General features: G+C 37.4%; 1 protein-coding gene across 1 annotated transcript; it reads right to left on the bottom strand.

Annotated features, from left to right (window-relative positions):
* Positions 1 to 1,304: 1,304 nt before the first annotated feature.
* On the bottom strand, positions 1,305 to 2,227 carry LOC116171363 (pre-mRNA-splicing factor SPF27-like). The gene is made up of 2 exons (XM_031488155.1): positions 2,047 to 2,227; positions 1,305 to 1,994 (listed from the first exon to the last, which is right to left on the bottom strand). The coding sequence occupies exons 1-2, from the start codon at positions 2,119 to 2,121 to the stop codon at positions 1,446 to 1,448; spliced, it is 624 nt and encodes a 207-aa protein (XP_031344015.1). The 5' UTR covers positions 2,122 to 2,227; the 3' UTR covers positions 1,305 to 1,445.
* Positions 2,228 to 17,041: the final 14,814 nt, after the last annotated feature.

A 17,041-nucleotide genomic window follows, 5' to 3' on the forward strand; every position in this document is an offset into this window, starting at 1 on the left:
AAGGTCCTGAAGTCAAACCTTCCGCTTTCAGCCATACCGGGCACACCCCCCTTTTAGCACTCGTTGCCTGGACTATAAGTGTTATTATACGTGAATGGTGAATCCAATAAAGCAATAAGACGAAGACGCTCTTGTACATATTAAGAATACGACCCATTCTTCTTCATATATATTCACGGTTGAAAATAATTCAGCCAGCCTGTCCATTTCTCTACACAACGGAGTTCCCTTTGTATAGCTTGTCTTTATGCCCGTTGAGGGCCCAAAACAAGAGAGGGATAATAAATAAATAAATAAATTAGATTTATTTGCATTTGCAACTCGCAGTGAATTTAAAAAACGCACACAACCTCCTGGAAACACACTTTCCAGGCTCTGAGAACTACGTACTTAATAGTGCGGTCAGCACGTGAAGCAGGTTCGGACGAGATACTCCCAACTCTTCTGCATAAGGCGTTTCTAAATATCGAAGGGGCGTTTAACAACCCCACATTCAATTTGGAAGGCACAGGCGGCCGCATCTAGTCAGAAGAAGGTGGCAAAGGCTGCGGCCGCGAAGAGGAGGACCGGCGCTCAGAAGACACAGGCGACGGCCCGTCTCCGTCGAAATCTCCCTAGAGAACCAAAGAGACGACGAAGGTGCCCACGAAAAAGCCAAAGGCGGCGACCGGCTCGCGCAAGACGAAATAATTTCGCAGCGAGGAGACATCCCTTCTCTCGAAGTAATTCCATTATTAAGCTACTGGAGAGTCAATCATGGCACGAAAAAGGGAACACAAGTTTAAGCCTGCAAAAAGCAGTAGGGGTGTCTTCATCATGCCCGAGGAATTGCTACCTCCCTTGTCATGTGTCAGAGTCAGGATTATAAACTGGGTTAGCAGTCTATTTCTGGTTCAGTGGTAATGAACAATGGACTTCTGGGAAAATATGAGTCTTATTTAAGGCTTCTAAAACTGAATAAAAGACAGATCAAGACCATCAGTGTCATCACTGGACACTAGATGGCCAACAATCATCTGCACAACATTGGGCTTGTAGGAGTTCACGTGTGAGGCAGATGAAACCACTGAGCATGTGGTCTGCCACTATAATGCCTTTATCAGAGATAGACATCAGTTCCTTGGCGACAGTTATCGGGAACCGGGGGAGGATCAAGCAACTTAGGCTAAACAGGGCCCTACCATTTATTTAAAGAAACTGGCTCTGAACAAAGTTGCAAAAGAAAGGGAGTAGGAACGATGTGCCTAAATGCTGCCCTAGTCAGGCTCCCCTTGTGGATAGATAGACAGATAATAAAAACAAGATAAAAGTATGATTTAAAAATTATATTTTATTTATTTATGCTACACCTTCACTTACAAATTGTAAGAAAATTACTATAATAATCGGCAGCTTTACTCTTAAAGTAGATATATCACATTGTCCTAGTGTCAAAAGAGACGAGTTTAAGGAGTCGGTGGTAAAGAAGCTATATATTCTTCGGCCATACTGCACGCTTGCTCGATTTCGTAATTATGTGAAACCAATTGTACCCATTTCGCTTCAAGTTGGCGAAGTTGGTCTCCTCCTTTCGTCTGTAGAGATTTTCGTTGCCAATTGGTCTCTTGAATCGCATGTCGTAATTCCGCCAGTCGTTTTGAGGCAACACGTTCCGAATCGGTCAGCACCTGCAAATACCTCTGCCAGGCGGGACAGCAGTACTGCAACATGAGCTGTAAATTTAATATTCGCACAGCTTGATGCTCTAACTGTGCTTGAGAGTTATCTACGCACTCCGCCCAGGCATTTAGTTCGTTCAGTTTACCGCTCGGTGGTGGTGGCAATTCGTAACGTTTCATCGACATGGTCTCCATTGGTAAGCGATTTTGCAAACGTTCAAATTCGGCGTGCATCATTGGCGTTTCGAACGCTGTTATGTTTAGTGGAGGCAGGTGTTCTAGATAATTTTTAGTCGGACGATAACGTCTACATTCCTCCTCGACCATTGCGAAAGCCTAAAAAATGAGTGTGAAAGAGCAGCGGGCGGTCAATTAGGTGTACACTTACCGCTTCTCTAACACCGGGTTCATCGTACCCCTGATCTATATATGGTAAAGCATCAACAACTACCTCCCCTGCCATTATTTAAAAATCCTGAACTAGCGTAATTGGAAACGAAAGTCGCAATAGAATTATTAAAGTTATGTTGAGCTTTGAGTTGAGGTTATGAACAAAAACAATTCCTGATTTGTGCCATGCCANATTGACACCTTAATGGTAACTTTGGGCTAAATGTGTGTTTTCTTACTTGCTATTTTTCGATGGAAGTAAGAAATATATACCTACGGCTTCCTTAAAGTTTAAACTTTCACATAACATAAATCAGTTTATGCATTTTAATGCACCTTTCAATATAATTAATTGATTTATCATTTCTGATCAAATATTATAGTAATTGACACTTTCCGACATTTATTGACACCCTTCTTACCAGTTGTTGATATAGCTCTCTCTTCTTCTTAATACAAACATTGAAAGAGGATAGTAAAGGCCCAGGAACGGTGGGTCAATATACAAAGGAACATGAACAGAAAACTTTTATTTTTTGTAGGTACAAAAATATCTAAGGCAAAAATAGAAAAATAAAAAATGCATACCTATATGGCACAAATGGTAAGTTTTAAATATGTTCTTCACTTAACATTGCATTTCTATTACTACATGTATTGCACATATGTATATGGTATTTCAGGCACAGGTGTTTTTTTCAGAAGGCACGTCTTATGGTACTGTCTTTTACAAGAAATACATTTTATACCAGCCGCTCTCTGAGTTACATTTCTAATGCAGGTAAAGCACATTCCAGTAAAAACAGCAACGTTTCTTGGAAACAAATCTGTTTGGTTTCCTGGTTTTTCGTCTTCAGTTGCCGGGATGACCATTGATGAAATGATGTTTACCGTTTTCTGTTTGTCGTCAGAGTCGCAGTTTACCTTTTTCGGTTTGTTGTCAGAGTTGCAGTTTACATTTCTCTGTTTGTCATCAGAGTCGCAGTTATCCTTTTTCGGTATGTTGTCAGAGTCGCAGTTTACGTCTTTATGTTTGTCGTCAGAGTCGCAGTTGACCTTTTTCGGTTTGTTGTCGGAGTTGCAGTTTACCTCAATGCCCTTTCTTTTCCTTCCAACAGCCGCCTTTACTTTTTCAGCTGGTTTTTTGTTCCCTTTTTTTTCCAAGGATGTTTTCATTTTTAGGTCTCTACTCTCCAACCTTTTTCTTCTCCTTTCTTCTAGTGCTTCATTCTTCTCCCTTTTCTCTTGTATCTTTTTTTTGCATTTCTTTCCATGTCTGTGAAGTTATCACGAAAGGTATCCTTTCAGAATTTGTCTTTCCCTTTCTTTCTGGTGTAAGTGGCCAGAAAAGCGTTTCATTCAGAGTACTTTGTTGCAACTGAATGGAAGTTACTTCTTCATTGGTGACGTCTTTGAGAACTTCTTCGCTGACTAAAGTTGTGTGTGGATGGTAATATTCTTGGACCGATGGTCCTTGTCCTATATTGCCGCCAATGGATTTATTATTCGGGATGGTATATTGTATCCTTAAGTGCGACGGCAAGACATTTACATCTTCAGTTAAGTTGCTTTCGTCTATGACCACGGGCATGCTTAAAATATCAAACAAACCTTCTTCTTGGACAATTTTTTCTACAGTTATTTGATCAGCATCTTGCACCCCGAAAACAGTAACGTTTCCATCATTTTCGTTTGCCATATTCATGGGTGGATCTACTTTAAATCGATTAAATATTTTTTGGAGGCACTGGAAATATTTGTTGTCATTGATCGAGTTTTGCAACTCGTCAATAACTGCTTCACCCGCAATTTCTTTAAATGCTCTGAAGTCTAATGTCTGGCTACTTTCATTCACGACTTCTCCCATGGCGGCATCATTTCGTTTCCCAAGGCACTTCGAAAAATTGATGGCTTCAACATTCCAAGGAAAAAGTCCACAACTTCTAAAGCCATTTATAATAATGTCAGCATTTATACAATTTTCTATTACAGTCTTTAATATGGGGGCAAAATGCTCTTTTGTTAACGCATCTAATGGGTTTTTGGCCCGCCATTTCTGAACACCCTTAATCCAACCATTCTTTATTGGTTTGAATGCTGCAACATCTGCGGGTTGTAAAATTCGAGTGGAATTTGGATAGAGTGCGATCAGGACTATACCAAGATTAGTGCATAACTCACTTAATTTAAATGTCAAGTGGGTGGCATGCCCATCTACGAAATATATAATAGGGAATTTTGTTCCAATGCGTTTCAGATATGTATTTAGCACGTTCGCCACATATTCAAAAAAGGACTCCGCCTTCATCCATCCATTTTCCGAAAGTCCATAGCCCCAGTCACTTGGTAAGCTTTTTGCTATTTCTGCAGAACGCCTTTTGTTGGGGTATATGATCATCGGCGGAGTGATATTGCCATTTGCACCAAATGTGAACATTACAGTTAAATTTGCTTTTGCTTGCCCACCATCAATCTCATATACATTGCGTGTGCCTCTGGGTGCAATAACCTTATTTCCTTTTGACAGAGCATGAAACACGTCTCATCCCCATTGAATACTCTTGCGGGGTCGTTCAGGATGTCAAAATAGTTTTCTTCTTTTAAATATGCTTCGATTGCCTCGAACCACTTTCACTTTCATTAGCGCTGGCTCTTGTAACGGCCTCTGCAGTCCTTTCAGTGAGTATGGGATGACGACGCAAAAAAGCCTTAAACCACCCTTCGCCTGGACAATTGTTAGGAAAACAATTTTCCCTGGGAGAGTTGTCCAAAAATTCTTTAACACTGCTCTGAATGTTCTCCTTCCGGCGTGGAAATCCTTTCCTTTGACATGTGATGATCCACTCTACCAACGTTTCTTCCTCTTCTTTAGTTAAAACCGGAGAAGGTCCCATAGTGCTTTTCTTAAAATTCGCGCTCAGTCGAAAGATTAATGTGGTCCGAGGAACACCAAAATGTTTAGCGGCCGCCTTTTTCGGTATGCCATTTCTAACAGCCCGAACTGCATTTTCAACATCCTCTTCTGAGTAGAGTTTAGTGTATGCTTCTCCCTCAATTTTCGCTTTTGGCATTTTTTTCAGCTCTAAACGTTTAAAAGTACAAATCAAAATAATAACAATTTCATTCTGTATAATGATGGACACCTTGCCGCATCTAGTTATTGACACCATGTCAACAACTGTCTGCAGGGTTCCAACTTCACTATTATTTACACAGAATTTAAATTTCGATATTAGTCTTGCAGAACGCTTTCATAAAGCTTAAATTTCAATGAGGCTCCAATTTACAGTGATTGACACTCCTATGTCAATCAGTATTTTTACTTGCAATTATCGTGACAGTTATCGACACCCCAATATTATTGACTCACATAAGTTTTCAAGCCCTAACCGAAGAACAATTACAAGTAATGGTTCCTTATCAAGACAACATTCCTAGTTTGACATTAAGTAAGTGACGTAGTAATAGTGTATAATTTCAAACACTTACCTCTACTGCAATGGCGCAGGTAACAAACAGGACTACAAGCTGTCACTGGCGGACAGCAGTGAATTCAGTCTGAAGTTTGACCGCAATTTTGCCAACAGAGACAACTGAAACTTCTCGGAATAATTCTAGGGATACCAACAAAGAAGATACTGCCAATGTAAGAGTTCCTAATATTTTAAAATGCTTAATATTTCGGTTTTTACGTTGAAGGTGTCAATCACTATAACAGTGTCAATGACTGTATCAGTTACCCTGGGTAGAATGGGGAAAATACTGCACTTTTTTATTGGAATATGCCACTTTCTGTGGTAATAGTTAATACCAAACAAAAGGCAACTTTTGAGATAGGGAGCCACTCGAAAATCCGTGCAAGAAATCAAAATGGTGGCCGTCAAAATGGCGCCATTAGCCGCAATATATTTTTTTGTCCGATTAGTTAGTCCGATTTTAATTTTCTTTTTTTTTATTGAAAGCTCTTGTGACGAGGAAACTTTTTTGTTATATAACATTTATCTCTAAAACTTAAGGATTTAGCACAATTTTAAAAAAGTGTTTTTTTACGAGTTTGAATTACAAGTAAGCTCTTAATTGTGCAATATCCCGGTCTTTTGGACAAAAAAGGCCATCGTTTAGAAATTCAATCGATACAACCCCAAAACTCCTTGTATCTACCCTGCAAGATCGGAAAATTTCAATTCACCACCATGTTTTTTTTTTTTAAAATGCGCAATATTTGTTTCATCGGGCATTATGAAGATTGAAAGGAAAAGCCTCGTCAATTTTTTTCTCTGAAAAACAGAAAATACACTCTGCTTTTAAAGTGATTAAAGAAACACTCAGTATATCAACTTTAACTCTTACTCACGCTCTTACTTATCCTATGTTATTTAACTAGTTGGTTTAAGCTACGACAAATGTGAAATTTGGAGTGCTTATTTATCAGATCATGGGTTTTTTCGAGGGTTTTCTCTCGGGTTTTCTTTAAGAATATTAACGGAATATTATGATTTCCAAGTTTTAGATACCTATTCATATAAGTTGAATCATTTTTATTAGACAGGGAATCCACCTTCTGTAAGCGAACGATAGAACCTCAATGGTTGAGATTAATGGTAACGGTTTGTTGGTACGAGAAGCCTGAGGGGAAGCCTAAAACGTATTTTTAGGTATATAGGGTGTTCTCGAGGGCAGCCTATACATTTTGATATTTTTTATATATCCCCGGGTATCCCTTAACAAAAGAATTATTTTTGCAGGTCTTATCGGTTTTTTTTCGTAATGCTAACCGCGAGGCTAACCGTTTTCCGGATATGCTTTTTATACAGGGTGAAAATTTTATCTTCTAAACATTTTTTAAAGAAGCTTTTTATGACATCCATAATTATAAAAAGTTTGCTACCAATCCACGTACATTCAATTTGGGGTCAGTAGCATACTTCTGCACGGTCAAAGGGGACATACTGTTTTTAAATAGCAACCACTATTTTCTTGACGTAGTAAATTATTTGTCGATACAAATTGATACAATAACACTCGTTTTTAAATAAATTGAATTTTAATATTTCTTTAGCTAATCGACTTCGAATCGTATAGACCGATTCACCATCAGACCTTAAGAGTCAGAAAATTGTGCTGAATAATACAAATCCTTACATATTAACATTTGACGTGGACAAGTTACACATAAAAATCGGGTTGAGCTGACTTGTGATTCAAATTCGTAAAGAAAACACACACAGTTTCCTCGTCACAAGAGCTTTCAATAAAAAAAAAGAAAATTAAAATCGGACTATTAGGAACAGAGATACAAAAAATATATTGCGGTTAATGGCGCTATTTTGACGGCCACCATTTTGGTTTCCTGCACGGATTTTCGAGTGGCTCCCTATCTCAAAAGTTGTGTTTTGGTATTAACTATTACCACAAAAAGTGGCATATTCCAATCAAAAAGTGCAGTTTTTTTGACGTACCCAACGTACTAAGTCCGTTATTTGCGTATCGGCCGTGTGCCCTTGAAGATTTTCGTCATCCCATCATCTGGAAATTAAATATTTTCACTTAATAAAGATCCAACTTTTCGCATATTTAAATATAATAGTTATCTTGATCATGGTATGTTTATGGTCACATGTTAGCGGTTATCATGGACCAGTGGCGTAACTACAATGCCTCAAAGGTACGCTCTGAGGACGGGCCTCGGCTTAAAAGGGGCCCCGGCAAAAATGTACAAACAATTCGGAAAGACGGCACGATAATAGCACACTTAATGAATTTGAATAGCAAAAGAAAGATTATTGATTATTTAAAAGTGTAAAATGAATCGAAATGACCTACAATTTTCGACAGAATGCATTTAAATCCAAAGTCATGCCGTGTTCCCCTAGAACTCATTGTTCACAGAGGGTAAATATAAGTGAAAAATTTGGAGCAAAATCTACAATATAGAAAAATTAACAATCCGAGGAAGTAACTCTTGAATTGGAATAATTTAAATCTGATTTTAATCTAATACAAAATTTGATATGCTCAAAAGTAGCCATCTCAAATAGATTTAAAAGCAACACCGCTCCTTTCCCATTTGTGAAAAATAATATTGCGAAGTCTCTTACATTAAGTACATGAAATGCTTTGTTAATCAGCGGGACCTTCCTCAATCCAGAAGGTATCTGAAGGTTCCGGCTACGGTAACCTTAGACTGAAGTTGAATTTCGAGGGGAATGCCGCTAAGTAATTTTAGCACTGAAATTTTGAAATCAGACAGCTCAGAATGGACGAAAATACCACAGTGGAACGAGAAAAGCAAAAAAAAAAAAACTCTGGACAGCGAAGAAATAATTTGGCTATAAGATCAATTCCTAAAGCCTTCCTTCACAAGCAATTCCTGCAGCTAGCCCTAACCATCAAGATTTTTTTAAAGCGCAGAGTCGAGTAACGTCAGAAGATCGATATGAGGGTGCTATCTTTATTAAAGAATCCGAATTTTCTGGAGTGTATTTCTGGTGAACTTTCATTTATATATTTTTAAGATAGTTGTCATTAGAAACCCAAGTGGTTAATTAAATTCAGCGCAAGGGAAAGGACCACCAAATATTTTTGAAGGCGGGGGCCCTTAAAATGAAGTTACGCCCCTGGTAGAAATTAACCTGGAACCATGGTGATAAGGTCACCCTTCCTTAATGACTATTTTTTGATACCGAATCTCAAAAAAACAGTAAGGGGATCAAATTTATGGACAATGAAGAACTTACAGCAGCTGATGTTGAGAGCAACTTTGTTGAAAACCCAATTGAATAATTTTATACTGCATTAAAGATGTTATTGAAACGCTGTTATATTGTATTCAAAAGCAGGGGAAGTAAAATTTTGTTGTTGCTCTAGTCTTTTGTTTTCATGCCTAGTACGGGAATATAAAGACGACCCCTCGTAGCGCAAACCGAGGGATAAGGGTCGAAATAATAATTTCGGTAGTGTTTCTCATTTAGGAACTGTAAAAAATTTAAAATTGAAGACTAAACAAAAAATTAAAACACCCTCAGCAAAGCAAAAAGTTTAATTACCGCCGCCAACGTTTTAGTATATATTTTCGATGGCGCACTGGGAATTAACATTAAAAGGTAGACAGAAAGGATTTAATTTTAAATGCCACTAATGAAAGCTTTATTTTTATTCCTTTACCTAACCATAATATTTACGACGTTCATTTATTGTAGTTAATTCCGAAAATAGATTTCAATTAAAGGGAAGTATGAATAAAGTGCTTTAGGTACATAAATTAACTATAGATTTTTTATTACACAATTTTGTACTTATAGTTCTTTACCTATTCACTCCAAAAGCTTGTTTCACTATATCGGCAGTTATACCATCATATGCCGGTGATTGATGAAGTCATCATCAATCAAAAAGGTGATTATGTGGGCCTTTGTCTTTTAATGTAGTATTGTATCGAATATTTCAGAAATCCCGATAGACATCGAGGCGATAAAAAAACTAAGGCAAATGTGACGCATTCTTTCCGAGAAATGTTACGTGTTTGGTCTAGAATATTCGAGAACGTTCGAGGACTTTCGGGAAATACTAGCGTTTGCTATGTAGGCAAAATCGTTTGTTCCAACATCGATGCGCTCGCGTGTTATGTTATAAATTGTGAGTGATAAGTAATAATTAACTCTAGTAAATAACGTAATTAAATTTACGTTACATTATTAAATTAGCCCGAGTAACACATTTGAGCAGAGAATCCCGACAATCCATTTTTCGGTGTCCTTTGCGTCCACAGACTTCATCGACTTCTTTAGCACTTCGGCCATATACCCCACGCCCCAGAGCAAATGATTTTCCACTAAATTGGAACTCCATCCTAAACAGATTTCCCTTCTTAAATCACATTTTTGCCTCTTCTAAATTTGACACTTTTCTCTTCCTTAAATTATCATCACCTCCTCTTTTTAACCATCATCTTATATTATACCTGTCAAAGTTTTATCAATATTTCTAATAACAATTCTGGGAAATTCCTTCTTAACTGTCCTGTTCAATAGGGTTGTTTCTGTCCTTTAGAAATTTGGGAACTTGCGCCGCCGAAACCACCCGCACACAAAATTTTAAATTATTATTTGCTATATTTTTGAAGATATAACGAGCAGACAAAAATTATAAAATTATATTAAACTACGCGAGTGTTATGTTTCCAAGCAATAACCTAATTACTCTCTAATTAAACATCGATGTAAGAAGTAGATTAAATTAAAATTGATTCGATAATGTGATAGAAACTAATTAACGAGTAAATGGAAACTGCGTTACCAATTAGCACATTCTGCGCTACGATCATGCCCAATTTACGTAACAATTTTGATGCAGCAAAATGTCGTCTATCAAAATCGATTATTTATGAAGTGGCGCATTATATACAAGCATCTATAATGATTTACGAACGTAAATGTTTAACTTTTTACGCTTGAAAAATTAGGTTGTCCCAATTCCTGACAAAAATACGATCAGAATGTTAATGCCGCAAGCTGTTACATAAAGTGTACCATATCTGATCTATATTCAATGCACGTTGCTGTTTCGTTTTTTGACAAAATATCAGAGAAGTTTATTTTTTGTAAAACTAAACTTGACTGAAGAAGGAAAGTGAAATGTTGTATCTTTTATAAGTTCGTTTTAAATAGTTTTCTTCTAAATAAAAACTGTGTAATCCATGTCAGTCAAGCATTATATTACCTGAAATCATCTTTCGATATTCTTTAATAATCATAATAATAATTAAATAATAAATAATATTATGCCACATCCGTGTTTAGACAAAATTGTCTAAGATTTCCTTGTGTTGGTTCAATAATCGTCTAATGAAGCACCCGTTTTCCGCCTCGAAATTGCCAGTTTTTGTGATCACTCTGTGCTGAACACCCTGTATCTCGAAGCATTTTATGTAGGGCGCTTCGTGATGAAGATTGTCGCTCGGAAAGAAGAGACAGAATCAATCTTATTAAGTTTTAGGTCCATTAATTACCCCTTAATCGATTTCAGTTTTCTAATAGTATACAAAAATCGACAAGGTCGTTCAGTTTAAGGAAAATATCAACGTGATAATAGATTACGCCGCTTCCTTTCACATTCCAAGGAACAAAAGCGCATTGCTGGACTGCCGGATCTGGAGATTTCATTCCGACTATTTGAATAAGTATAATTAACCGTAGTTAGTTGAATGGGTGACAGCTTCCGATTAAGTAGAGATTAGAGCCGTTAAGTGCGCCCTTAAAAAACTTAAATTTTGACACCGGTCCCGTATTTTTAAAACTCTGGGAAGAACGTATTGAATTAAAGAAGTTGTAATTTTTGGATGTAGATAATTGAATACGCTGGCCGACTTGGAATTTCCTACGTTCCCTCCACGGAATACTCGTACTTTATATAAGGTAAACGCTTAATTTAGAGGGAATCTTTTGCATTTGCTAGTTGCTGATATCCTGCACGTTTAACTTTAGTGATTCTTCACAGGGCTGGTTATCTGTGAACCTGGAAACCCTCCTAAACGTATCGCCACTAATACATTAAAGGACCTTCAGATTAAACCCTCTGAGGTGGGACATTTTGGAGAAATAAATTGACATGAGAATCTCTGGTCAGAAACAAGCCTATGAAGAAGTAGGTACTCTCTAGTCATGCGTATCGATAAGACATAGATATGCTCACAAAATGACTATAGGATTATTGATGGGGTTAACTAGTTAACAAATTTACAGTGGACCTGATAAATGACTCTCTGCATAGGGGAAGCTCATTTCACTTCAAATGCAACCGACTTGCTTTGGACTCTCTCAATTAATGTGCATGTTAAACGCACATTGACACCATTGACCACCTCGATAACGCAATTCTTATGACAAAAATAAGCGAACAAATAAAGAAATGAATGAAGGGCAAACAATTTCACTTTCCTTGTTGTTTTTGGTCAGATCTACACCCTAAATTCAAATAAAACCACGTACGAAAAGAAAATGTGACAGGAAAAACACTTAGAAAAATTTATCTTCACACACCACACCTACAAAGGATGTAAAACAGGATTTAAATTGTTACTGGTGACGCAAAGAGTATGTGCAAAATAAATGGTGGCAGTCAATTTTTTGTACGTTACCCTTTCCTTTATATAGAACGAGTTGCAGAAGCTTACGGCAATGATGACAAAGCGTTAATTACCTACCATTCACGTATGGGGGTAGTTTTATACAAACTTGTATAACTTAACTAAATTGAAACAATCAAATTGCCAAAAAGGGCTGATGATTCTGATCCTTTATCGGGCTGACGTGAGTTTTTACACAACCCTCCCAACTTCTAATTTGCATACTCAACCACTAAACGTTTTGTGGACTCTCTTCATTCGTTAAAATGTTATGAATTAGACGCCTACAATGCGTTTCGTATGTAAAAATGACGATAACCATTAAAATAGCATTAGAGTCTCATATGTTTTTACCTTAAAAATGTAATCGACAAGGATCTTCGTTTAGTATAGGTTTAATCTAATTTCTCACGTTTAACAAAACAGGAAACTAAGAACAATGCAATAGTACTTCCTCCAGCAGCGCTAGACCGTAGAAATTACTCAGATAACACTTACATATTTACCGAATGGGGGTTCAAAAGGAAGACGGAAAGGTCGATATAATCAGCCAATGTTGAATGTAGTCACGATTTTCGAGCATTGATTACAGATGAGAAATGAAAAGATTGCAAAAGATATTGGATTTTAGCGTATGCATAGTGGAAAGCGTTTGCTGAATTTTCCTCAAAGGTTTTAGTTAGGGTTATATAAATCTGTTATATGACAATGTAACTTTCAGATCATTTTTATATCAACGTATGTAGTGAGGTTTACGTTACCTATTTTAATCAACTATAATTTAAAAAAAAAAGTGATTATGTAGGCCTTTGTATTTTAATGTAGTATTGTAGCGAATATTCCAGACATCCCAATAGACATCGAGACGCGCTAAAGGATTAGTCATCGCCCATATGGAACGAAGGCTGATGTGACGTAATCTTTCCGAGAAATATGATGTGTTTGTTCGACAACATTCTCGAATAGTCGGATGCGTTCGGAACCGTTCAAGATCTTTCCAGAAAGAAGGGGTGGTTACTATCGGATTGCGTTGCACCACAGTTCCAACTTCGAAGCACTTGTGTTATGTTATAAATTATAAGTGATAAAAATTAATTACTGTTATAAATCATTTCAAGACTGTTATAAATTTATTGTTAGTTAGTTGTAAATAAATAAAACCACGTATTTAAATTTACGTTACAGTACGGACGCCTCTAAAAGTGCCAGGCAAACGCAAAAATTATTGAATCTTGAATCTCATTATAGGTCAATGTTCTTTCAAATCGCCTGAGATTCTTCCAATTCTTTGGTTCTTGTTTGTTTCTTCAAGTTTTTTCGATATTACGGATTCTTTGCATTTTATTTTAATTATTGAAATTCTTCATATTTTTATCGACTGATATAAACTTTGGAATTCTTAAGACGCATCAGACTCTTCGGAGTCTTCGGTTTTTCGGATTATTTCTATTTTTTAATTCTTTGTGCCCCCTTCTCCTCCCGCCCCATTCCCTAATCCATTTTTTACCCCTGATATACCAACTTGCGCTACTCCCTTCCTTAATTGTGTTCTTCATAAGAACTCTTCGTTATCCTATTCTTCATTTTCCTCAGTCCTCTTTTATCAGTTTTTCCAAAATCCCACTGTTTTCTTATCAAATCCCAGAAATGTTCACCTTACCTGCTATCTCTCAACAGTTCCCTTTACCTCTATTTCCGTCCGCGTCCCACTTTCCACTCTTGTTTCCGCCTCTTTTACCTTCTTCCCCCGAGTCTTCATCGACGTATTACACTCCATTATTAGTCTTTTTCAGTGGGTGAGGTACAATGTGTTTCTTTGTGACTGCATATCTACTCAGAATCGATCGCTAGCGACACGTTGGCTCTGGTCCGTGGGGGCGCAACTCCCCGAAGTTTAGAAAAACCAAACTCTCTGCGGATTTATTTATTATGTATTTAGGTGGGTTTTGAATTGGCGCCGATTCAACATGCGAAAAACGAAGGAATAAACAGGGGGTCGATTTAAGATTTTTTGTTAAATTTACACATTTGCTAGTATAGGAAATTTTATACATGTATCACTTCATAAGGAAAGAGAGCAATTATATTCGGGACAATATAGCACGTTAAGATACGAAACGAGTGTTCAAGCAGATAAGAGTCGAAACGTGTTTCCGATTCTAAAAACCGTCACTACGGAACATGAGAGGGGTACTCCTCCGCTATATCTACCCATGTAGAAAAAACCCAGCCGAAGTCAGGTTATCTGGAGCAGATCGGTGAATAGATTATGAAAATTTTGGTGCAAGAGCGAAATTCTTACTCAAACCTTCGAAGAGAATCTATGCAGGTCGACCGCTGCACTTTTTCGCTCGCGTATTGAATTCTTAGGCGCACATTCGGTGCAAACTTACGTAACGTAACCGGAAACCGTATATAAAAGAATCCTTAGCAACGCAAGCATTTTTATGCAACAAGGGAATTTCGTCGTGTAGCGAAAGCTAATAGACGGCTGATTCAATTGTCAACCGTAAACGTACGTGAATATTTATGGGTCACGTTCGGAGTAAGGTGCTCGTATTCAAATAAATTGTTACCTCGAAAGCGTTGGAGCCCAAGGTACAAACATTTCGTTGAGTTATATTTAGAGTGGAAAGCTACGTTTAAAGTCTGTCTTTAGCCGTGCTTTTCTCGAGCGCCCTTTAGATTTTCATGGTCGATTAGTCGACTATAGATTTTGAAGTCTTATTTGGATAGTGCAAGTAACCAGGTATGCATTAAACACTCCCTAGGAGTAGGGCCCGCCAGTACGTTGGTTTAATTCCGTTACTAAGGCATTGGGTAGGTCCTCAAAGTTTTGTAATTAATTAACAAGTTAATAAATAAGGTGCGTCCTCTGTGAAAGTTTATTGTAGGTGGTACCTACTATATACAAAATCTTAGCAAGGACAAGCTTTAGAGAAAGAAATTGAAAGAATATTAAAATTAATTATGGCTACAAAGTATCTACTTTAATTATTGCCATACCAGCCCCTTATTATTCAAGGCAGTTCTCATTAATTTCAAGCATAACAAAATACGCCTTTTGATTCGTAATTTTAGCATGCAAAAAACACTAAAACAAATGTTGCTGATTGTCTGTTTGATCTAAAGGTAGGGTCTATATATTCAACATAATAAATTGTTAAAGTTTTGAAATAAAATCAATACGTCGCACGAATTCTACGCATAACGCCGTATTGGGAACACGAAATAAACCCTAAATCGCATTACTTCCCTCTAATTTTTCTAGTTATTTTTTTCAGTTCGTTCTTTCTATACCCTAGACATGCAATACACCACGAATGGAAGGGGGGGGGGGGCTATATAGACGTATCTGTCAATTAGGTCTATTTCTGGAATTATTTTTACGTGATTGTGATTAAGAGCAACAGGCAAATAAATTTTGGAGGGCACATGAATTAGTTTCCGAATTAAGACGCACAACGGTGGGATTTTCGATTCTGTTTTATTCCCGAAGCGTCTGGAAGCTTCAATCTATTTTAAATGTGAGTGGGCCCCCTGCAACCACCGTAAGTAGATTATTCTTATATATTGATTCGAACTAATGATGTCTAATATGGCTTGGAACTTTGGGTGCCTCCATTTCCACTCTGAAATCTTTACAATATGGCGCTAGGTGTCTGTAGCTCATGACACCTGAAGCCAGAAGTCGACACAAACGCTGGAATAGTATTATCTGTGATGGTACTCCTTTTTAATTAAAATTGTATAACATCTTGACTAAACTACATGGAGGTGCCGTTTCTCTAGGTTTAAACAATGCTGAAGATGAGAGCGAGCCACCTTTATGTAGTGTAAAAATACGTGTTGTTTACGTAGTGTTGTCCAGAATAACGATGGTGACTTTATTAGAGAAGGGGGCTTTTGCTTAAATGGGAAGAATGAAGAGTAAACGAGGCTGTCTCGGGTTATTTTGAAAGAAATCTCTGACGCTAATTTGGGTAACGGTAGTCCAGCCGGCTCTGCAATTTCGTGGGTCGACCTTTTCAGGAATGTTACATTGAGCATAAATTGCTATCCAAAAATGTTGAAATTATCTCCAATGTACAGTCGATTTTCTCCTTTCGAAAGGTAGCAGCAATTCGAAAAATTGGATAGTGGAACGCCTTTTGCATCACAAGTGGACCTTTTAATTATGTCGCCTGGTTTTGAAAAATGATTGAAGATGCTAATCAGAAATAAACTGGGATTCAGATTTCTCGTAATTTAGTTGTTGAAATTTGGTTCATTTACGGGAATAATTTGGTTGATAAAATTTTATCGTAACCAACCGCTTCAAGTGTAAACGCAACGAAATGTTCTATACTTTTTCCGCAACGTTTTCGTGGTAAAATTTATTTAATAGTCCAGGCAACGAATGAATATACTCGGTATGGTTGGAAGCGAAAGGTTTGACTTCAGAACCTTGTTTGGACCCCTTAGGAGGTAACCATACTCAAAGTCCCCAGGATTCCGACTGGAGCCTTCCCGGGGGGAGGGGCGCAAAGGTCAACATTTTCTGTTTTTCGCTGATATCTTAAAAACGGTGCGTCTAGGAAAAAATTGTTTAAGAGCAAAATTAAAGCTCATAAAATTCATTGTATGCACTTTTTCGAAATTCCCAACCGTTTCCGCGATATAAGCTCCAGAAGGCCGGAAATTTTTGAAAAATTGTTTTTACCCACGCGTTTCGTCAAGCATTCCTTATATCCTGTGAACCGATTATCTGAGAAAAAAGCCGCCGACGAAAAAGTTGTAAAACATTAAATTTCCTTTCCGAAAATATGGCTCCTTTCCAAATTATCGTAATCAGTCAACAGTTACAGCAGTTTTAAGATTTCCTGAAATT

This window comes from Photinus pyralis, unplaced genomic scaffold, assembly GCF_008802855.1.
Source record: "Photinus pyralis isolate 1611_PpyrPB1 unplaced genomic scaffold, Ppyr1.3 Ppyr1.4_LG5, whole genome shotgun sequence".
Taxonomy (NCBI): Eukaryota; Metazoa; Arthropoda; class Insecta; order Coleoptera; family Lampyridae; genus Photinus; species Photinus pyralis.

Excerpts from the sequence above, each read along its gene's own strand:
- LOC116171363 (XM_031488155.1), bottom strand. The coding sequence starts at position 2,121 with ATGGCAGGGGAGGTAGTTGTTGATGCTTTACCATATATAGATCAGGGG. Across the intron at positions 1,995-2,046 it reads AACCCGGTGTTAGAGAAGCG|GCTTTCGCAATGGTCGAGGA; the intron begins GTAAGTGTACAC and ends CTCATTTTTTAG.